This window comes from Macaca mulatta, chromosome 12 (assembly GCF_049350105.2).
Source record: "Macaca mulatta isolate MMU2019108-1 chromosome 12, T2T-MMU8v2.0, whole genome shotgun sequence".
Taxonomy (NCBI): Eukaryota; Metazoa; Chordata; class Mammalia; order Primates; family Cercopithecidae; genus Macaca; species Macaca mulatta.
Window position 1 is genome coordinate 56,390,125 of NC_133417.1, and position 23,361 is coordinate 56,413,485.

The window sequence follows — 23,361 nt, forward strand, 5'->3', positions numbered from 1 at the left end:
ATCAGTGGCCCCAGTAGTAATGATTTTTGATGAAATATATTAATAATTGATTTTTAAAATGATAGCCTTTTTTGACATAATGTAAACATGCTTCCGTTTCTTTGTCAAATGGGGATAATGAGAATGCTAAAGCAGCTAGGACAGTATTTCTCAAAGTTTTGGCATTTTATGCTGGATGATTTGTTTTTCAGGACTGTCCTGTGTGTTGAAGTTTAGTAGTGTCCCTAGTACTCTACCCATAAGATGTCAGTAGCATCCCCTCATTTGTAACCAACCTAAAGTATTTCCTGGTGGGAAATTGCCCCTGGCACACAGTATCTAATAAATACTACTTATTTGTTTTAAAATACATTTTTGCCTTATTTAGTGTCTTTGGTTCAGCGGTACTACAGTTTATGAAAATGCAAGTTTTGGGTAGAGCAAGGACATCCTGGGGATTTATTTTTTTAAAAAGTATTTTAAAATCTGTTCTCTTGCTGTGATAAAAGACTGTTGCATAGCTAATGTTGGAGTTAATCTTTAGCTTGGACGTCTCTTTACCTGTGTGCTTATTTTCTTTTAAGATATACTATGTAGTGCAAAAAGACTCAAGTTGTTAATGCAGCCTTTGAGTTCAATCCACGTGAGAACAGAAACTCTAGCATTAACAAAACTAGAAGTCTGGTGGTATTTACTGATGAGACTAGGACCTCATCTTCCTGCTAATTTTGAACAGGTAACATTACAAGTGTTGACTATAGCACTTTATGTTTTTGTTAATGTGTTCTTAAGTTCTTACCAATGTACTCTTTTAGTGTTATTTTTGCTATTTGTTAGCAGACTAGAACATATAAAAGATCTTCCACTTGACTGGCAGAGAACTTAAATTCATTTCCCACAGGGATATTGTTCAATTGCTTGAAATGGAGCCTCTTTACCTGAAATGTTTTTATTTATTATTTATTTATTTATTTATTTATTTTGAGACACAGTCTTGTTCTGTTGCCCAGGCTGGAGTGCAGTGGCACGATCTCGGCTCACTGCAATCTCCCATCTCCTGGGTTCAAGTGATTCTCCTGCATCAGCCTCCCAAGTAGCTGGGACTACAGGCACACGACCACACCTGGCTGATTTTTTGTATTTTTAGTATAGACAGGGTTTCACCATGGAGGCCAGGCTGGTCTCACACTCCTGGCCTCAAATGATCCGCCTGCCCCAGCCTCCCCAAGTGCTGGCTTACAGGCATGAGCCATCGCGCCTGGCCCTGAAATGTTTTTAAATCAGCAAGTAATCAAATACTCATTCTTACTCTTCAAGCATTATGATTTTAAAAAGAGGCTTTTTTTCCCTAGAGGATTTGGAATATAATTGAGAAGAAAACCAGCATCAGTGAAATAGAAATCAGCCAGGCATGGTGGCTCACACCTGTAATCCTAGCACTTTGGGAGGCAGTGGCAGGTGGATTGCCTGAGCTCAGGAGTTCGAGACCAGCCTGGGCAACATGTTGAAACCCCATGTCTACTAAAATACAAAAAATTAGCTGGGTATGGTGGCACGTGCCTGAAGTCTCAGCTACTCGGGAGGCTGAGGAGAATTGCTTGAACCCAGGAGTTGGAGGTTGCAGTGATCTAAGATCACGCCACTGCACTCCAGCCCAGGCAATGGAGTGAGACTCCATCTCAAAAAAAAAAAAAAAAAAAAGAGAGAGAGAAATCAAGTGCTACACTGGGTAGTTATTTTTTGTTCCTCTGTTTTCTAGGCTGCATAGTGATAACCAGTGATTTAATCCTATTTGTAGGTTCTTTTTAATTGTTACGCAGTGATTTTATGAATTCTTCAGGATTTGCATATCCTTACTAGTATTTAGACATAAAGTTTAATCTTACCTAAACCTTTTGGGTTTTTTGCAATTATTTCCATCCTTGGTTTTTGAATTTTTTTTTTGAGATGGAGTCTTGCTGGAGTGCAGTGACGCAATCTCGGCTCACTGCAAGCTCCACCTCCCGGGTTCACGCCATTCTCCTGCCTCAGCCTCCAGAGTAGCTGGGACTACAGGCACCCACCACCACACCCGGCTAATTCTTTGTATTTTTAGTAGAGACAGGGTTTTATTGTGTTAGCCAGGATGGTCTCGATCTCCTGACTTCGTGGTCCACGTGCCTCGGCCTCCCAAAATGCTGGGATTACAGGCGTGAGCCATGGCACTTGGCCTGGTTTTTGAATTTTTTTTACAGTTAAAAGGAGCAGCTCTGCTAACATCTTTCTCATTTCTTCACTTATTTTGGATTTTGGGGGTATATTTTACTTATGCATCTATAGTCCTTATGTTTTATGTAAATAGCTGCATAGCAGGGAATGCATTCTTGGAAAGGAGGACTTAAGCCATTTTTATTCAGTTCTTAATTTTTTAATATATTAAGAGTTTTAAATTTTATATAACATGAAGTAATTGAAGATGGGTATTGTCAATAATGTAATTTGGATCATAATGAATTTTCCAAATTCTACCGTTTTAAGGGTCCAATAGGCTAATTATTTGCATTTGTCCAATACATTAATTGGAATAATTTATTTGGTAACTACAGGTGACTGGTACTAGGATGATGTTCCAGAGTTTTAAAAAGTTTAAATTAGTCTATCAATAATGTATCCAATTCAGATGTTTATGTATATAAACAAATTTAGGTAACACACATTTAGGGCAAATACAATTGTAATAAAATGTTTATATTTTTTCCAAATTTCATTTTTTAGCCTGTTTGTGCATGGAAACAATCTGTAAAATGGAATATATTAAGGCTCCATTTAATGAAATTTATATTATGTGAGACTTTTAGAAACTGTGACAGATATATAGTTTATAGATCGATGTTTTCTCTTTTACGCCATAGGTTTGTGTGCCTCTGATTCAAAGTACAATAAGCATTGATTCTAATGCCTCACCTCAAGGCAATTCGTGTCATGTAGCTACATCTCCAGGTTTAAATCCTATGACTCCTGTACACAAAGGTAAGAGGTAGATATTGTTGGTTTTTGCTTTTTTAATCAGGCTTTGTTGACCTAGAACCATAGTTTTGAAGTAGGAAATAAAACAAGCTTTGAGAGGTTTTACTCAGTGTTTTTCGTATGAAATGAAGCACTTCATAATTTTTAGATTCGTTACCAAAAAATCCATTATGTCTTCCTGTTTTTTTTGTTTTGTTTTGTTTTTATGTTACTGAGTACTGTTGTAAGCACGTAGTTGTGGTTAGAAAAGACAGATGTATTTTCAGTACATTATATGAGGTACATTACAAAAAAAGCCTCAGAGCAATTAACATGAAAGTCTGTTGGTTTTAGAACCGGAATCTTAGCACTATTAAAAATAACACATTGGCTGGGCGAGGTGACTCATGCCTGTAACCCTAGCACTTTGGGAGGCCGAGACCAGCAGATCACTTGAGGTCAGGCGTTTGAGACCAGCCTGGCCAACACGGTGAAACCCCGTCTCTACCAAAAATACAAAAATTAGCCGGGCATGGTGGTGGGCACCTGTAAGCCCTGGTACATGGGAGGCTGTAAGCCCTGTGTACATGGGAGAATCGCTTGAACCCTGGAAGGCGGAGGTTGCAATGAGCCGAGGTCATGCCACTGCACTCCAGTCTGGGCAACAGAGCGAGACTCAGTCTCAGAACAAAAACAACACTTCAGCCAGGTGCAGTGGCACGCACCTATAATCTCAGCACTTGGGAAGGCTGAGGCGGGAGGATCACTTGACGCCAGGAGTTTGATACTGCCTGTGCTACATAGTGAGACCCTGTCTCTACAAAAAATTAAAAAATTAGCAGAGCACAGTGACATCCATCCATCTATAGTTACGGCTACTTGGAATGCTGATGGGAGAATTGCTTGAGCCCAGGAGTTTGAGATTTTAGTGAACTATGATTATACCACTGCACTGCAGCCTTGGCAGTACAATGAGACTCTGTCTCAAAATCTTAGCAGTTATAGTGTCTCTTTATGTATATCATTGAAAGACAGTTATTTCATATGTATTATTTTATATTTGCCATCTGAGTCTTAAAAATTTCTGTTACTTGGCTGGGCGCGGTGGCTCAAGCCTGTAATCCCAGCACTTTGGGAGGCCGAGACGGGCGGATCACGAGGTCAGGAGATCGAGACCATCCTGGCTAACACAGTGAAACCCCGTCTCTACTAAAAATACAAAAACTTAGCTGGGCGAGGTGGCAGGCGCCTGTAGTCCCAGCTACTCGGGAGGCTGAGGCAGGAGAATGGCGTGAACCCGGGAGGCGGAGCTTGCAGTGAGCTGAGATCCGGCCACTGCACTCCAGCCTGGGTGACAGAGCGAGACTCCGTCTCAAAAAAAAAAAAAAAAAATTTCTGTTACAGAATACCTGCATATTAATATTTCAAGGTATGGATTAATGCCTGAGACATTTAAACTCTGTTTAAAAGTTTCATTGAAATGAAATATATGCATTTGGGTAGCTAATATAAAATGAGCTTGTATGACTTACCCTTTCTTTTTTTTCTTAAAGGTGCTTCCTCCCCGTATGGAGCCCCGGGAACCCCCCGAATGAACCTGAGTTCGAATTTAGGTGGAATGGCCACAATCCCTTCCATTCAACTTTTGGGACTTGAAATGTTGCTTCATTTCTTGTTGGGTCCAGAAGCCTTGAGTTTTGCTAAGCAAAATAAACTTGTGCTGAGCTTAGGTATTTAAATATTTTAAGAATAGTTTTAATTACTAAAACAGTCCAGGACTTATTGCATTGGGGTGAGGAGAGGTGTTATTTTTTCACAGCCAAAATATTTTAGTTGTGTATGAAATAAATATGAATCTTTTTTTATAGAAAACACACCTACTTAATAGACGTTTTAAAGTTTTATAGTGAGAAATGTATTTCGTAAATCTGTTGTTTTACATAATTATCTTTTATTCTCCCCCTTTCAGAGCCACTGGAACATCCCTTAATCAGCAGCCCTTCTTTTTTTTCCAAACATGCAAATACACTTATCACTGCTGTTCATGATAGCTTTGTTGCAGTTGGAAAAGATGCCGCCGGTAAGAGAATTTGATTTATTATTTGCTCAAATGTGTGTTTAAAAAGAAAAAATAGGCCAGTCACAGTACCTCACACCTGTAATCCCAGCACTTTGGGAGGCCGAGGTGAGTGGATCACTTGAGCTCAGTTGTTTGAGACCAGCCTGGGCAACATGACAAAACCCTGTCTCTACAAAACACACAAAAACTAGGTGGGCGTGTTGGCAGATACCTGTAGGCCCAGCTGCTCGGGAGGCGGAGGCATGAGAATTGCTTGAGCCCAGGAGGTGGAGGTTGCAGTGAGCCAAGATTGTGCCACTGCACTCCAGCCTGGGTGATAGAGCAAGACTCAGTATTAAAAAATAAAAAATAAGATAAAATAGAAAATATTTATATGGTGCCACCTACTGGCCAGATTGTGCGAGAACTTTACATATATTCATTTAATTTTGGCAGTAACGTTCCATGTTAGTTCATTTTACAAATGAGGAAATTGGGTAATACAGGAAATACATAAGTTGTGCAGAGTCGCTTGTAAGTGGTAATACTGTGTCAGGTTCTATGGCTTTAGTATCTGTACCTAAACTCCTGTGTTATATGGCCTATCAAATAATGAGGAAAGGAAATTTCAAAAATTGTTTGCTGTTGGAACTGGTTGGAAAAAGAATCACAATGAATCACATAATTTTTTTTCTGTTGGTTGTCAGATATCTTTCTGAATCTCTGTGAACAATCTTTGCCTCAAAAGTAGTGGGCATTCAGTTCAGAAAAGAAAGAAAATAAAAAAAGATAAAGCAGTTACCCTTAGTTATACAATTCAGTGTTAACATGTTATAGTTGTTTTAAGGAACACATTTATGGCTGGACATGGTAGCTCATGCCTGTAACCCTAGCACTTTGGGAGGCTAAGGTGGGAGGTTCGCTTGAGTCAGACCAGCCTGGGAAATGTAGTGAGAATGCTGTCTTTACAAAAAATAATAATAATAATAGTAATAATTAGATGGGGGTAGTGGCGTGTACCTACAGTCCTAGCTACTTGGGAGACTGATGTGGGAAGACTGCTTGAGCCCAGGTTGTTGAGATGACAGTGAGCTATGATTGTGCCGCTGTACTCCAGCCTGGACAGAGCGAGACCCTATCTCAAAAAATAAACATATTTAGTTTCTACAAACAAAAACGAAGTGATAGTGTTTTATAAACTTACTACAGGGCTGAATATCGTGAGGAAAATTAAATATTGTTCAATTTATTTCTTTAGTGTAAGGAAGTAAAGGGAGAGTGTTAGTCATAGTACATAGTCATATGTACTTTATTTAAAATACTCAAGTTTATTTTGTTTGACAGATGTGGTTGTCAGTGCTATCTGGAAGGAGCTAATTAGCTTGGTGAAGTCAGTTACTGAATCAGGTAAGCACTATTAACACTGATCAAATGATTTTTTTTTTGAAACAGGTGGTGATCAGATGATTTTTATAGCATCCAGTGAATTATTTGGCAGTATATAAAATGTATTTTAAAAGTATTTCTTGTATTACCATAGCTTCCAGGCTTTAATTTATAGTTAATGCTTGAACAACACTGGGGTTAGATGTGCTGACCCACCATATGGTTGAAAGTCTACATATAACTTTTGACTCCCCGAGAACTTAACTACTGATAACCTATTATTGGTTGGAAGCCTTGCTGATAACATAAATAGCTGATGAACACATATTTATATGTTATGTGCATTATATGCTGTGTTCTGTGTTCATTAGCAATATAGTAAATTAGAGAAAAGAATATTAGGAAAATCATAAGAGAAGACACAGTCATTAAGTGGAACCAGGTTATATCCTTGTCTTTACGTTGAGTACACTAAGGAGGGAAGAGGAGGGGTGGAACTTGGTGTTTCCGGGATGGAAGAAAATCTGAATATGAGTGGACTCATGCCGTCCAAACCCTTGTTGTTCAAGGGTCAACTGTACTTACTATTGTTGATTTAGAAAAAAACAAATTTTTACAGCTTTCTGTATAGTCATCTCTAAAATTACATGCTTAGAAATACACCCTTCTAGCCGGGTGCGGTGGCTTATGCCCGTAATCCCAACACTTTGGGAGGTCAAGGCGGGTAGATCACCTGAGGTCAGGAGTTTGAGACCATTCTGACCAACATGGAGAAACCTCGCCTCTACTAAAAATATGAAATTAGCCAGGCATGGTGGTGCATGCCTGTAATCCCCAGCTACTTAGGAGGCTGAGGCAGGAGAATCGCTTGAATCCGGGAGGCGGAGATGGCGCCATTGCACTCCAGCCTGGGTAACAAGAGTGAAACTCCTTCAAGAAAAAAAGGAAATACACCGTTCTCGACCGGGCATGGTGACTCACGCCTGTAATCCCAACACTTTGGGAAATTGAGATGGGTGGAGTTTGGCACAACATTGTGCCCCTGTACCCCAGCTTGGGTGACAGAGCAAGACAGCTCAAAAAAAAAACCAAAACAAAAAAAACTACACCCTCCTTTTTGCTTTTTGATAGGTAACAAAAAAGAGAAACCAGGTTCTGAAGTTTTGACTCTCTTATTAAAGTCTTTGGAAAGCATAGTAAAGTCTGAAGTATTTCCTGTATCAAAAACGCTGGTAAGTATAATACCCATATGTTGGACTTTAAAAACCATTTTCTGAAGTTAAATTTTATATCGAAGATAGTTTGGGAAGACATTTTTTATATCAAGCATTCATCAGCGGTTTAGTCCTGTTGCAGTAGGTGCCATTCTATTAACTACAGAGTCATTCGAACCCTTTTTAATAAAGTGACTATAACAACAGCCACAAAAGTCTCAATGTGATAAGAAAAAAATACCTGCCGTACAGAGAAAAACTAGGGTAAAGGACAGGAAACTTGAACTGAAGAAACTCAGATGTCCTTTAATTTTACGACAAGATTGCTGAAAACCACTAATAGTTAGCTGGTACTTTGTTCTAAATTTACTGTTTTTAACCAAGAGAATGACTTTGATATTAAAACACTTTTTTTTTTAACCCGTGTAGTACAGGAAGAAAAGTGAATTGGATATGATTTTGATGATATGAGCATCTCAGAATAAGCTCTGATGGAACAAACAATACCCTAAAATTCTGATTTTGTTTCCTTTATGTACTTTGACAGTTACTTGTTTTGTGGCAGTATAGCATAGTGGTTAGTCGCAAGGGCTCTGGAGCAGACTAGGTTGAATACCAGCCTAACTATTTATTAGCTGGGTAAATTTGTGCAATTTATCTATTCCCTTGGCTTTGCCTAACCCCGTATGTAAAGAGGGAATGTAGCAGTAGTTAAAGACTAAATGAGTTGATACATGCAAAGTACTATGGGCCAGGAACAAACTAATACTGTCTATTATTATTAATCTGTTTCAGATGACAGTATGTGAAAGTGTGTTTTCACTGACGTAACTCTTTTATAAAAACATTTAAGTTATGTAGTGAGTGTTCATAACAGTATATTACCGCTGGGCATGGTGGCTCACACCTGTAATCCCAGCACTTTGGGAGGTCAAGTTGGGCAAACTGCAAAAATTAGCCAGGCGTGGTGACATGCCTGTAGTCCCAGCTCTTCTGGAAGCAGAGGTGGGAGAATCACTTGAGCCCACGAGTTTGAGGCTGCAGTGAGCCAAGATCGTGCCTCTGCAATCCAGCGTGGAGAACAGTGAGACCTTGTCTCAAAAAAGAAAAAAACTAGTGTGGTAGTATTTTTGGAGAGCAATTTTTGGTAGGCTCAGTCAGTTTGATTTAGCAATCTTGGACCCAACTATTAGTTAGCAGTGTTTGAATATTTGCTTTGGGTACCAGTATAATTAATTGCAGAATTTCTATTAGTAGTATAAAAAAATATAGAAATAGTCTCGAGGTCCCTTAATAGAAAAATGGTTGACTAAATAATGGGCACTCATATAGCAGTATTTTTCTATATTGATGCAAAAACTCTGTAACAAGGTAAAATGAAGGTTAGTTGCAGAGCTTAATATCATTAGTGATTTACATTGTAATGGCTTTAATAGTTTAAAGGAATGTGTGTATATAACCGACTGCCCAAGAAGTTGTGTGTTTTTCTGTGTACTTACATATACAGAAATTTAGAAGGTCTAGGAAAATAGACTCTGAACTGAAAGTATTGATTATCCCTGGAGATTAAAGACTTTACCTGCTTTTTATATTTCTGTGTTTGAACTTTTAAAACGGATGCAGATATATTCATGTTAGCGAATGAATGTATTTGATCTTTTTTAACTAATGAGATTATATTTACGTTAATGAATGAACATTACTTGTAATTGTTAGAGATATAGTTAACACTCAGATTTTTATTAGATAATATTTTTATGGCTAATTTACTGTAAAACCTTTTATCTCTCATAGGTCCTCATGGAAATTACAATTAAAGGACTTCCTCAGAAAGTATTAGGTTCACCAGCATATCAGGTTGCTAATATGGATATTCTTAATGCAAGTATCTTAAATGTAATATGATGAAGATTGGCGAGAAACATTTATACTTCCTTTTTTTATTTTTTATTTATTTATTTATTTATTTATTTTTGAGACAGAGTTTCACTCTTGTTGCCCAGGCTGTAGTGCAATGGCACCATCTCCGCTCACTGCAACCTCCGCCTCCCAGGTTCAAACTATTCGCCTGCCTCAACCTCCCGAGTAGCTGGTATTACAGGCACGTGCCACCACGCCTGGCTAATTTTCTATTTTTAGTAGAGACGGGGTTTCTCCATGTTGGTCAGGCTGGTCTTGAACTCCTAACCTCAGGTGATTCCCCCGCCTTGCTCTTACAAATGCTGGGATTACAGGTGTGAGCCACTGCACCCAGCCATATTTCCCTTTTTTTTTTTTTTTTTAAAAATGGATAACCTTATGTAAAATTCTGAGAGTATTGGATTTGAAGTATATTGACCAAATTAAAGGAAAAACTGATAGTTAATGTAAAGAATTAAATATGCTGCTTTGTGAATGAAGAAACTATTTTCCTGGATTAAATAAATGGCTCCAAAAGGAAAGTTTCCTATTTGTTTATATACGATAATAGTGTTGGTTACTGCCACAAATATTGGAAGCTAATGTAAAATGCACTTAATATTTCTAGGATGTAGGCATTGGGATTCCAGTAAATTTTAGATTGATGTTCTTTTTATATCTGAATCTCATCATTCTTTGATTTTCTGTGTAGAGGAAACAGCTATGATTAGACTTGAAGAGTTTGATTTTTTTTTTTTTTTTTTTTTTGAGATGGAGTCAGGCTGTTGCCCAGTCTGGAGTGCAGTGGCGTGATCTCGGCTCACTGCAACCTCCACCTCCCGGGCTCATGCCATTCTCCTGCCTCAGCCTCCCAAGTAGCTGGGACTACAGGTGCGTGCCACCCTGCCTGGCTAATTTTTTGTATTTTTAGTAGAGACGGGGTTTCACTGTGTTAGCCAGGATGGTCTCGATCTCCTGACCTCGTGATCCACCCGCTTCAGCCTCCCAAAGTGCTGGGTTTACAGGCGTGAGCCACCATGCCTGGCCAAGAGCTTGATTTTTGTGTGTAATGGAAATAATTTTATTAACATGGTTGTCATACCTTAAGTAATGCCAAAAGTTAAATTTGTCATGCTAAAACAATTTTATTTCTTAAATAACCGATTATAAAAAACAAGTGTTCTATTCTTTGTAACTGAGAATATTGGCTTCATTTTCTCCTTCAGGGAACTCCAGCTTTGTTCTTAATTCAATTAATTTTCAACAATCTCTTGGAATGTGGTGTATCAGATGAAAGGTAAGTTTGTACTTTAACTTGAAACTTTGTCTTGGAAAGGTTATGTAATGAATGAGATTATTTATGTACTATTTCCTAAGTTTCTTTAAGACTTTTTTTTTAAAAAAGACAATTCATTAACTTTTTGTCAGTTATTTTAGAATTTTGTTAACATTAAATTAATATATTCCTGCCAGAAAGTTGATGCATTGTTTATAATTTTTTCTTCAGGTTCTTTCTCAGTTTGGAATCACTTGTAGGCTGTGTTCTTTCTGGTCCAACTTCACCACTAGCTTTCAGTGACTCAGTTTTAAATGTTATCAATCAAAATGCAAAGCAGTTGGAAAATAAGGAGCATCTCTGGAAAATGTGGAGTGTTATAGTCACCCCATTAACTGAATTGATTAATCAGGTATGAAATAAATCTACATATTTTAGATAATATACCTTTTTTATTTGTGCAATTGGGGAAATGAATAGTAAGTGAATTTGAATAAAAGATCATAAATATTTTTTCTGGTGGAATTTGCAAAGTTTGTATTTTTTATTTTATTGCATTTCTGCCTCACTGGTAAAGAAACTATAACTTAATGGGGACGAATCAGCTTCATTTTCTTTAGTAGTGATTATAAACCTAGAAGGCTCACATAGATGTAAAATCTTGTATCTTGGGTTCTTTCAGTAGTTTTATTAACGGAATAACAGTGGTTATCTTGACTAGGCTGTATATTCCCCCAGTTAAGCCACGTTGGTGATTACCTCAAAGCCATATAGTATTTCCTTAAGTCAGGAATCTATTGAGAGTTGAATAATCTGTGTATTTAAATACTTAAATCCTTACGTTTACGTATTTAACCGAACTGGGAATAGTGACAGGCTGTGCAGCACGTTCTGTTTATGATTTGTCAGCCTCTTTGTCAATCATTAAGTGGGAATATGCATTCTCTGGGCTAATAGTGCTGTAACTCAAAAATGAAATAACTTGAAGGAATTTTGTTGTTGTTGTTGTTGAGTCGGAATCTCACTCTGTCACCCAGGCTAGAGTGCAGTGGCACGATCTTGGCTCACTGCAACCTCTGCCTTGTGGGTTGAAGCGATTATCCTGTTTCAGCCTCCCGAGTAGCTGGGACTACAGGTGCGTGCCACCACGCCCAGTTAATTTTCATATTTTTAGTCGAGATGGAGTTTCCCTGTATCGGTCAGGCTGATCTCAAACTCCTGACCTCAGCCTCAGCCTTCCAAAGTGCTGGGATTACAGGCGTGAGCCACCGTGCCCAGCTTCTTATATTATAGTTACCTAGCCCTTATTTTGGCTACTCAAACCAGCACACTATTCTTCTGGAAGAAAAGTCATTTACATTCTTTTTGGTTTTTGTTTGTTTGTTTGTTTTTGTTTTGTGATGAAGTCTCGGTCACCCAGGCTGGAGTGCAGTGGCACGATCTCAGCTCACTGTGAGCTCCGCCTCCTGGGGTTCACGCCATTCTACCTCCTGCCTCAGCCTCCTGAGTAGCTGGGATTACAGGCGCCTGCCACTATGCCCGGCTAATTTTTTTCTTTTTTCTTTTTTTTTTTTTTGAATTTTTGATTTCGCCATGTTCACCAGGATGGTTTTGATCTCCTGACCTCGTGATCCTCCCGCCTCAGCCTCCCAAAGTGCTGGGATTACAGGCATGAGCCACCGCGCCTGGCCTACGTTCTTAAATAGCTTCCCACTGTTAGAACGATCACAGAGGCCCTTTTTATTGTATTAGTTTTTGCTGGAATGCTGTATATGTATAATAGAAGACTTTGGAGTTGGCTCTGGGAATCTCTTTTAGAACGTATAGTGCATAATTTCCCCAGGTTGCTATTAACAGATTACAGCCACTTGATGACTTAAAACAACAGGGATTTATTCTCCCTTAGTTCTAGAGACCAGCTATCCAAAATCAAGGAGTTGGTAGGATTGGTTTCTCCTGGAGCTCCGAGGCAGAATCTCTTCATGCCTCTCAGCTTCTGCTGGTTGCTGGCAATCCTTGACCTTCCTTGAGTTGTAGCTGCATCACTTGACTATGCCTCCATCTTCCTGTGGTATTGTTCTCTGTGCCTATCCAAATTTTCCTCTTCCAGAAAAGACTCTGTTCATTGGATTGGGGCTGACCCTAATCCAGTAGGACTCCTTCTGAACATCTGCAAAGACTTCATTTCCAAGTAAGACTACATTCATAGGTTCCAGGGGTTAGGAGTTAAACATATTTTGAATCTCATCATTGAGGGACACAGTTTTGCCCACTTCTTATAAATAAGTTATGTTACTACTTAGGATTACAATTAAGATGGTAATTTGTCTAACTTCATTATTTTTCTTGTTTTAGACCAATGAAGTAAATCAAGGTGATGCCTTAGAACACAATTTTAGTGCCATCTATGGTGCATTGACTTTACCAGTAAACCATATTTTTTCAGAACAGAGATTTCCAGTGGTAAGGCATTGTAAAGTATTGATTTCTAAGGGATTTTTACTTTTCTGAAAATATTACTTCATCCTTTATAATCAGCTTCCACAATGATTTCTTTTTCTTTTTTCTTTTTTTTTTTTTTTGAGACACAGTCTCGCACTGTCATCCAGGCTTGGAGTACAGTGGTGCAATCTCAGCTTACTGCAACCTCTGCCTCCTGGGTTCAAGCAATTCTCCTGTCTCAGCCTCCCAAGTAGCTGGGACTACAGGACCATACCACCGTGCCCAGCTAATTTTTGTATTTTTAGTAGAAATGGAGTTTCACCATATTGGTCAGGCTTGTCTTGAACTCCTGACCTCAAGTGGTCCACCTGCCTTGGCCTCCCAAACTGCTGGGATTACAGGCATGAGCCACTGTGCCTAGCCCACAATAATTTCTTTTTTTTTTTTTTTTTTTTTTTTGAGACGGAGTCTCGCTCTGTCACCCAGGCTGGAGTGCAGTGGCCGGATCTCAGCTCACTGCAAGCTCCACCTCCCGGGTTCACGCCATTCTCCTGCCTCAGCCTCCCGAGTAGCTGGGACTACAGGCGCCCGCCACCTCGCCTGGCTAGTTTTTTGTATTTTTTTAGTAGAGACGGGGTTTCACCGTGTTAGCCAGGATGGTCTCGATCTCCCGACCTCGTGATCCGCCCGTCTCGGCCTCCCAAAGTGCTGGGATTACAGGCTTGAGCCACCGCGCCCGGCCAATAATTTCTAAAATAAGACTTGTTTATGACTTTATTATTAGCTTAGGAGAATGATGAAGGACGAGACAAGTTCTTTTGGATCTTTGATAAGTTTTGGTATCATGGCCTTATTTCCTCTCTTCAGTTAGATCTCTGGGGTGTGGGGGAAAGGTTATGACTTTGTGTTAGTCTGTTTTTTATTTTGAGACAGAGTTTCGCTCTTGTTGCCCAGGCTGGAGTATAGTGGTTCAATCTTGGCTCCCTGCAACCTCCACCTCCCGGGTTCAAGCAGTTCTCCTACCTCAGCCTCCTGAGTAGCTGGGATTACAGGCGTCTGCCACTTTGTCTGGCTAATGTTTTGTATTTTTAGTAGAGACGGGATTTCGCCATGTTGGCCTCGAACTCCTGACCTCAGGTGATCCACCTGCCTCGGCCTCCCGAAGTGCTGGGATTACAGGCGTGAGCCACTGCGCCTGGCCGTTAGTCTCTTTTGTGACACATTAAATGTTGCAGTGTTTTTAAAAGATGTATTGATTCCAGAAACTATTTGATACATAGGTATATATTAACAGAACTTCTTTTTTATTGTTATTGGTAGGCCACCATGAAGACTTTACTTAGAACTTGGTCAGAATTATATAGAGCATTTGCTCGTTGTGCTGCTTTGGTGGCAACAGCAGAAGAGAACTTGTGCTGTGAGGAACTTTCTTCCAAGATAATGTCCAGTTTGGAAGATGAAGGCTTTTCTGTGAGTTTGTCCTGATGCTACCTTTTTTTGTTTGTTTTTAAAGGATTCTTTTCAAGTAAATGGAGATAACATTTGTGAGCTATCACTTATTACTGCTTCTATTTATATGTGACAAAGTTGATGTTGAAAACAAGTATGCTTTGTGTAACAGTTTTGTGTCTTTGGGCTCTAAGGTTCATGTTTTGGGATCATTAACAGTGAACATCTTTTACTATACGTGTATCTGCTTGTGCTTGTGTTTTTCTAGATTAACAGTTCAAGGGCCTTGCTGTCCTGAACCTCACTTTCTCATATGTATCTGTTAGATGTTTAAATTCAATCCCTTTGAAAGTTTGTAGTCTTAGAAAATATAAGTCTCTTTTCTCTTTCCTTCCCTCCTCATGGAAAGGACAGCTGTTGGGAACAGATTGATATGTGTCATTCCAGAATAGACCTCTTTCTATTTACACATGTCATTTGTATATTGATACTTGCATATGCATATGAATACGGTATTCTTGGCAAGGAAATCCTTATTGCGAAGTAATTATGTAACTTTTCGTAAAACACTGTCTTGGCTCCATTTCAAGTCAATCCATATAGCTCTATTATTTCTTTCAACTGCTGTCTAGTATTCTGTAGTATGATTGTACCATTACTTGGAATTCTATTATTTTTTAAATTTTTTATTATTTTTTGAGATGGAGTTTCACTCTGTCACCCAGGCTTTATTATTTTTTGAGATGGAGTCTCACTCTGTCACCGAGTAGCTGGGATTACAGGTGTGCACCACCACGCCCAGCTGATTTTTGTATTTTTAGTAAAGATGGAGTTTCGCCATGTTGGCCAGGCTGGTCTCAAGCTCTTGACCTGAGGTGATCCACCTTGGCCTCCCAAAGGGCTAGGATTACAGGCGTGAGCCATTGCACCTGGCCTGGAATTCTGCTATTTTAAGGACATTTTGGTTGTTTCAATTATTTATTACTGTGTATAATCCTGGTAATGGCCTTCACACAGAAACCATTGTTTTTCCATGCAGATTATTGAAATGATATTTGTTGTGTGTGTTTTCTCTACATCTTATATCTAACACATAATTTAATGAGGAATAAAGGAAAGTAAAAATAACAGTTCTTTTTTCTTTTTCCCCTTGAGACAGAGTCTCACAGTGATTGTTGGGTATAGTAACTACACACCTATAGCATGTTTGTAGCTTAGGAACAACAGACTATATAGGTGTGTAGTAGGCTGTATCATCTAGGTTTGTGTGAGTACCCTGTGTTCCCACAAGATGAAATTGCCTAATGACCCATTTTTCAGAATGGATCTCTGTTAAGCCATGAGTGGCTGCACTAAATGTACTGTAAGCTGTGGCATATGTTACATAGAATATATGGGAGTAACAGTCATTTTTTCATGTTGCTTACTCTTGTTGAATACTGTCCCAGTACTTGAATATGTCTAACAGTGATATTCTCTTCTCTAGAATTTGTTGCTCGTGGATAGAATTATTCATATTATTACTGTAATGGTTGATTGTATTGACTTCTCACCATATAATATTAAATATCAGCCCAAAGTTAAATGTAAGTATGTATTTTTTAACCTTTGTTTATCCAGTATTTTATAAGCACTACTGAACTTTGCCAGGGGAAGTCCTAATACCTTTGCCACCTCATTTTAGTAACTTTTGATCATGTTTAACCATGTTAGTTACTATGCTGGGAGCTTTCGTACATGTACTCTCTTTTTTCTTTTTAATTTTCAGATGCTGTGTATCATTCTCTTATCTCTATCACACACAAAATGTCTTTACTCCTTTTTACAACACAGAAAGATAAATACTATTCTAATTAGAGATTGCCTAATGGTACAAATGGTTTTACTCATTCCATCTGGTATGAAGGATTATCTGGACAAGAAACTTAGACATAACTTAAAATGTTTTTATTTGCAAGCCTTATTTAAAGTAATCATTGAATTGACATTATAATTTTAAAGAAAACAATGGGATCAGTTAATTGGTTATTTTTTTCCAGAAATGTTACAAAAATTTAACTCATTGTTTACCTGAAAAATGGTAAATGATTAAAATTGGACAATTGGGATCATAACAAGTTTTGTGTGATTTTTTAAAAACCATATGCCTTGGTTAGTTTTAAGTTATTTTGTAGCAAATAGTTTTTAAAATCTGCTAATTGATTGAATGAAGTCAAATATATCCACCTGCATTTATATGTTCATACCATATAGGTAGTGATAATCTGTCATTAATGAAAAATGTTAGTTGATGTTGAGATATATTAGATATATTATTTCTTATTGTTTAAAGATTAGGAACATAAAATTATCTACCAATAAGATCTGCTATTGATGAGTTTTCTAAAACATTCTTAGAATCTTTTTTGGTTTTTGAATTTTTACTAAGTAGCAGTATGGAGTAACATTTTAAGCTCCTGAAGTATATTATAGGTCAGAGCATCCCGGCCTGAGTCCCGTAGAAATATAGGTTATAGATGTTCTTGACATACTGATCTTAGCGCTCCTCTTGGGCTGACCAGGACCTAATCTGATTACCTCAGTGTGTCAAAAATAGGCTTATCTCTGAAAACCCTAAGTATACCAAGATTGTATAACAGATAATGTCAGAAATTATAAGCCACCAAAGTTTCATAGAGACATAATTTTACCTATGTTGGTACTTCTGAAATTAGATTTAACTGAATATCCAATTCAGGAACTATAAGGCCACAGTTACAAATGTCTTTTCCACTCCATGTCCATGCAAAACAGAGCCAGAGTTCCTCTTGCTGTAAAATTCGGGTAATGGGGAGATTTTTAAAAGGAGTTGAGAAGAGGAAACAATATTAAGACTAACCGAAAGCAAATTGTTATTATCAGGATCGCCTTGGGATTTTTTTTGGTGACTTACACTGTGATGATTTCAAATTTAGAGAAATATTGCAAGAGTTTACGTGGAAACTTCGTATTCATTTACTCAGGTTCCTCAGTTAACGGTTGATTGCATTTATCTGCTCCCCCCTTCCCCAGAATATACATTTTATTCTTCCCCCCCGCAAACCGTTTGAAGGTATAGTTTTAGGCAAGTTGACAACCTGTAACAGTTCCTCAGTCTTGTCTTTTTGTGTCCTTCAAAAAGCAACTTTAGGCTGGGTGCAGTGGCTTATGCCTGTCATCCCAGCATTTTGAGAGGCCAAGGTGGGTGGATCACCTGAGGTCAGGAGTTCTAGACCAGCCTGGTCAACAGGGTGACAACCTGTCTCTACTAAAAATACAAAAATGAGTGAGGCATGGTGCGCACCTGTAGTCTCAGCTACTTGGGAGTCTGAGGCAGGAGAATCTCCTGAACCCAGGAAGCAGAGGTTGCAGTGAACTGAGATCATGCCACTGCACTCCAGCCTAGGCAACAGAGCTATACTCCATCTCAAAAAAAAAAAGCAATTTTACTTTCTTAGAGTCTTTCAATCTGGGATTATCATATTTCTTTAAGATTAGATTCAGGGTCCATTCATTTCTTTACCGGAGTGCCACAGAAATAATGCTGTAGTTCTTTTTCAATTCATTATTTTCCCATTACTGGTGATGTTAACACTTGCTGTTTGTTTGAGGATGGCATCTGCCAGGTTTTCCACTGCAAGGTTAATTACTACTAACTGTGGCACAATTACTTGTTTCTCTAGATACACTTTCATTTACCGTCTAATATAACATGGATTATGCTATTTATTCCTCTTTCTGTATTTGTCTCTACTGTCTCTAATAGTGAGAAACCTGGTTTTTGTTACCCTCATTGTATTTACAACTTGATCATTCACTTGTATGTAACCAGTCTCCTGACATATGGCTGTCACCTCACCTCAACATTCTGTCAGGGGATATCTGGATATAGTTTTTCAATGTACATTAATGTCTGAGAAATTGATTCCAAGGAGAAAGATCAACTTCCTTTTAGTAGCAACATTTGTTTTTCATGTTACCATATGAGATTAATTTTAATTTAGAAGCATTCATTTTCTGTTAAATTTCAGATCTCGTTCCTTAAAAGAACGGTTTGAGAGAAACAAGTAATTTTGGAATGGGTATATTTTTTGGGCAAGAGCTATGTGGGTTTATTCTTCTAGGTAGATGTTTACAGAGGGATTAAAGATACAAAAGAAAGACAGTACTTTTAGACGGGTGGATCACGAGGTCAGGAGATCGAGACCATCCTGGCTAACACGGTGAAACCCCGTCTCTACTAAAAAATACAAAAAAACTAGCCGGGCGAGGTGGCGGGTGAGGCTGAGGCAGGAGAATGGCGTAAACCTGGGAGGCGGAGCTTACAGTGAGCCGAGATCCTGCCACTGCACTCCAGCCTGGGTGACAGAGCGAGACTCCGTCTCAAAAAAAAAAAAAAAAAAAAAAGACAGTACTTTTAGGACAAATATTTTTCTTTAAATCTAGGAAACAGGCAGTAGACTTACTGCATTCTTTCTCAGCTTTGCATCTCTGACTTGTTCAATGTTATTTGTAGGGATCAATGTACTATAGATGAGCAAGGAAATGGTTCGTCATTCATGGTGGAAATTTTTTGTTTTTAAAACTAACTTTTAAAATTTAAATTTGGAACCTATCTTACGTAATTTAGTACTTTCTTGCATATTAGTTGTTGAAATTTTATGAAATGTAAAATAAAAGTTTGAGATGCATTTTATAATTCCTAAGAAAAAATGGACTTGTTTTTCTGAAATTCATATTCATGATCCACCAACTAGTTTTCGTCTCCCATTCTCATTTGTAAAGATAATGTTCTAGTGATACTTATCCATTAATGGTACATTATGTTATGATTGGTTTGGAGTGTTAGTCAACAAACGGACATGTATTTGATGTATCTAACTTTGTTTGTTTGTTTTTGTTTTTGAGATGGAGTCTCGCTCTGTCGCCCATGCTGGAGTGCAGTAGCGCGATCTCAGCTCACTGTAAGCTCCGCCTCCCGGGTTCATGCCATTCTCCTGCCTCAGCCTCCCAAGTAGCTGGGACTGTAGGTGCCCGCCACCATGCCCGGCTAATTTTTTTTGTATTTTTAGTAGAGATGGGGTTTCACCGTGTTAGCTAGGATGGTCTCTATCTCCTGACCTTGTGATCCACCCGCCTCAGCCTCCCAAAGTGCTAGGATTACAGGCGTGAAGCCACCGTGCCCAGCTGATGTATCTAACATTTAAATGTGAGCTATACATTGTAAAAGTGGACAGTAACCCTATTTTCAGTTTACTTGAGTTTTTAATTCAATTTTTGTTTTTAGCACCACAGAGACCTTCAGATTGGTCCAAAAAGAAGAATGAGCCCCTAGGGAAATTGACTTCTTTATTTAAACTTATTGTGAAAGTGATCTATTCTTTCCACACTCTGAGCTTCAAGGAAGCACATTCCGATACCCTCTTCACTATTGGCAACTCAATCACCAGCATTATTTCCAGTGTACTTGTACATATTTCTTTGCCTTCTATGATCCGAAAAATATTTGCAACTTTAACAAGACCTCTCGCATTATTTTATGAAAACTCAAAGTAAGTATTTTGGGCTAAGTAGCTTTGAATTAAATGTATACAATTTAAATATAGGTCGCAACTTTTACTTTTTAATCAGCTGTGTTGTAGATGGTAGTCTTGACAATTTTGTGGAGAGGGTAATAAACTATACTTTTGTTAAAAAGAGAGTTCAAGTAGTAGAGAAATATGAAAGAGAAATTGGAAGTCTTTCTGTTTTGCCTGTTACTTTCCTTTCCCTTTCCTTTTCAATGCTTATCTTTTCAGAATTGTTTATGTAAACAAGCATACCTATTAAATGCATGATAGATAGGAAAGCCTACTTGACATGCTGTTTTGCAGTTAATTATATGGTATGCACTTAATACAGTTGGCTGTTTGTATCCATGGGTTCTGCATTCATGGATTCAACCAACCCTGGATCGAAAATATTTGGAAAAATTAAAAAGAAAAATAATGCAAATAAATACAGTATGACAATTATTTACATTGTATTAGATATTATAAGGAATCTAGAGATGATTTAAAACCTGGGAGGATGTGTTTAGGTTACATGCAAATACAACTTGTTTTATATTAGGGTGTTGAGCATCCATGGATTTTGGTATCCTGGCAGGAGGGTGGTCCTGGAATTAGCCGCCACCACAGCCAGCTAATCCCCTATGGATACTGAGGGATGGCTATCTCTGTACCATATACACAAAAATCTCATTTTTTAAAATGTCTACACGTGATTCTGTTAACTTTTTACCCAATTTCTGACTGGTGGACATACATGTTTTTCTAGTATTTTCCCTCATAACAGTTGAACATTATACGTAAATCATTGCCCACATTTGCCGCTATTTCTGTAGAAAATTAGTAAAAATGTTGGTTCAAAGGGCATACACATTTATGTTTCTGAATTGCTCTCCAAAAAATTGAATTAATTTTGCATCACCCTTTATTTGAATCGAAGCAAGCAGTGCCTTAAAACCTGAAAGAAAAAAAAAAAAAAGCCCCGGTAACAAACTTGTACAAGCATTTTGAAAGGATTCATCAATATTCTTTACAGCAAGCTTGTGTGGTTCAATCGTAGGACAGTTTATTTTTCATAAATTAACAGAGAACATTTTTGGAACAGATTTTATAAAGTACAACCCTCAAATCCATGAACTTTTCTTTGCAAATCTTTAAGTCTATATTACATTAAAAATAATGCCAAAAAGAAATGTACAGAAACAAGCAATTAATATGATTATTACTTTGAGGCTTATTGTAGATATTTTCTGTGATTCATTTTTCAAAGATGGGATGGTTTTATGCTTAATATTTAGCATTTGAGTTTTTTTTACTTGTAAAGTCTTTGGACACCTTTTTATATCATCAATTTATATTTATTATGTCTTTATTACCTTTTTCTTAGGATTAGCTTGATAGATAGTACAGTGTTAACTTGCAGAAATATAAATGGTATTCTATTTTATGTGTTTTCCTTCCTAGGCTTGATGAAGTTCCTAAAGTATATAGTTGTCTGAACAACAAGGTAAAAATAGACAATTGTCCATAAACCATACTTTCATGATGAGAAAATGATAGGGTTTAGATAATTTTCTTAAACATAATTCTGCTGATTTTTAAAGGGGTTATTCTTTCTTTTTTTTTTTTTCTTCCTGGAGACGAGTTTCACTCTTGTCACTCAAGCTGGAGTGCAGTGGCAGGATCCTGGCTCACTGCAGCCTCTACCTCTTGGGATCAAGTGATTCTGCCACCTCAGCCTCCTGAGTAGCTGGGACTACAGGCACATGCTACCAAGTCCAACTAATTTTTTGTATATTTAGTAGAGACAGGGTTTCACCATTTTGGGCAGGCTTGTCTCGAACTCCTGACCTCAAGTGATCTGCCTGCCTCAGCTTCCCAAAGTGCTGAGATTATAGGTGTGAGCCACCATGCTTTGCCTGTTCATCATTTTTAATGGACATTTAATAACACTATATGAACACATTTACAGGTTGGTTTTGTTTTGTTTTGTTTTTTCTTTTTTTGGAGACCCAGGTGGGAGTACAGTGTCATGATCACGGCTTACCACACCCCTGCCCTCCTGGGTTCAAGGTGATTCTCCCACCATAGCTTACCACGTAGCTAGGACTACAGGCACACACCACCGCTCCTGGCTAATTTTTGTATTTTTTGTAGAGGCAGGGTTTTGCCATGTTGTCCAGGCTGGTCTCAAACTCCTGAGCTTAAGCAATCTGCCTGCTTTGGCCTCCCAAAGTGCTGGGATTACAGGCGTGAACCACTGAGCCCAGCCTAGTTGTTAATCAACTCTTAGCTTATCCCTTTATATATGATGGCGATTGGACCCAAAGTTTTCTAGGTGAACATATGTAGGCAACTATTTGTCTTGTTATAATTATTACAAAAACATAATTTCTTTTGTTAATAGAAAATAAGTTCAAAATTGAACTGTAATATTAATAACCAAAGTAAATTCACCTGATAATTTGTCGAGTTATAAAGAGGGATATATATTTAAGGCAACAATGGGGGTTAGTTTAAAATTATCTTAATTTTAAAAATTGAAATAGCAACACATATTCTGTGAGTTAATGTTTAGTATATTTTTTGCTTTTATTTTTTCCTTTTTCCTAGTTAGAAAAGCTACTGGGAGAAATTATTGCTTGCCTACAATTCAGCTACACCGGAACTTACGACAGTGAACTTCTTGAACAACTCTCCCCACTATTATGCATAATATTTCTGCACAAGAATAAACAGATTCGAAAACAGAGTGCTCAGTTCTGGAATGCCACATTTGCTAAAGTGACGCTGTTGGTTTATCCTGAAGAGTTAAAGTATGCTAACAACAAAACTTACATACAACTAACTATTCTGTTGTGATCATGTAGATTGATATTTTGGTTTAAAATAATCTTTTCTTATGGGGTATTGTTACAGAGGATTCCTTAGTTGAAATATTATATTTGGAATACACAATAGTTATTAAACATTATTTCACCTTCTCGTAGGTGCTTAGAATAACCTTGATTTCAGGAACCAAGAAAAGCAGTTTAAATTATCCTTAATAAAAGAGACAAAGGAGGACAGGAAATGGACTTTTTTTTTTTTTTTTTTTTTTGAGAT

The 23,361-nt window shown here is 37.9% G+C and overlaps 1 protein-coding gene across 9 annotated transcripts in view; it reads left to right on the forward strand.

The window, feature by feature from the left end:
• The window catches only part of RIF1 (replication timing regulatory factor 1), a 69,424-nt gene that overhangs the window by 22,084 nt on the left and 23,979 nt on the right, over positions 1 to 23,361 (forward strand). For 6 of the 9 annotated variants that reach the window (XR_001438575.3, XR_013401987.1, XM_077956988.1 and 3 more), the window contains 15 exons: positions 564 to 715; positions 2,871 to 2,988; positions 4,518 to 4,694; positions 4,934 to 5,044; positions 6,368 to 6,430; positions 7,541 to 7,641; positions 9,418 to 9,504; positions 10,749 to 10,819; positions 11,030 to 11,210; positions 13,154 to 13,261; positions 14,561 to 14,710; positions 16,176 to 16,275; positions 19,995 to 20,259; positions 21,721 to 21,763; positions 22,870 to 23,072. Coding sequence is in view for 7 of the 9 variants with exons in the window: in XM_077956988.1 (XP_077813114.1) it covers positions 564 to 715; positions 2,871 to 2,988; positions 4,518 to 4,694; positions 4,934 to 5,044; positions 6,368 to 6,430; positions 7,541 to 7,641; positions 9,418 to 9,504; positions 10,749 to 10,819; positions 11,030 to 11,210; positions 13,154 to 13,261; positions 14,561 to 14,710; positions 16,176 to 16,275; positions 19,995 to 20,259; positions 21,721 to 21,763; positions 22,870 to 23,072 (1,930 nt within the window). In the remaining 2 variants the exon portion in view is untranslated. The remainder of the gene's footprint in view (positions 1 to 563; positions 716 to 2,870; positions 2,989 to 4,517; positions 4,695 to 4,933; positions 5,045 to 6,367; positions 6,431 to 7,540; positions 7,642 to 9,417; positions 9,505 to 10,748; positions 10,820 to 11,029; positions 11,211 to 13,153; positions 13,262 to 14,560; positions 14,711 to 16,175; positions 16,276 to 19,994; positions 20,260 to 21,720; positions 21,764 to 22,869; positions 23,073 to 23,361) is intronic. The other 3 variants (XM_015110091.3, XM_077956991.1, XM_077956992.1) reach the window with 1 other exon arrangement.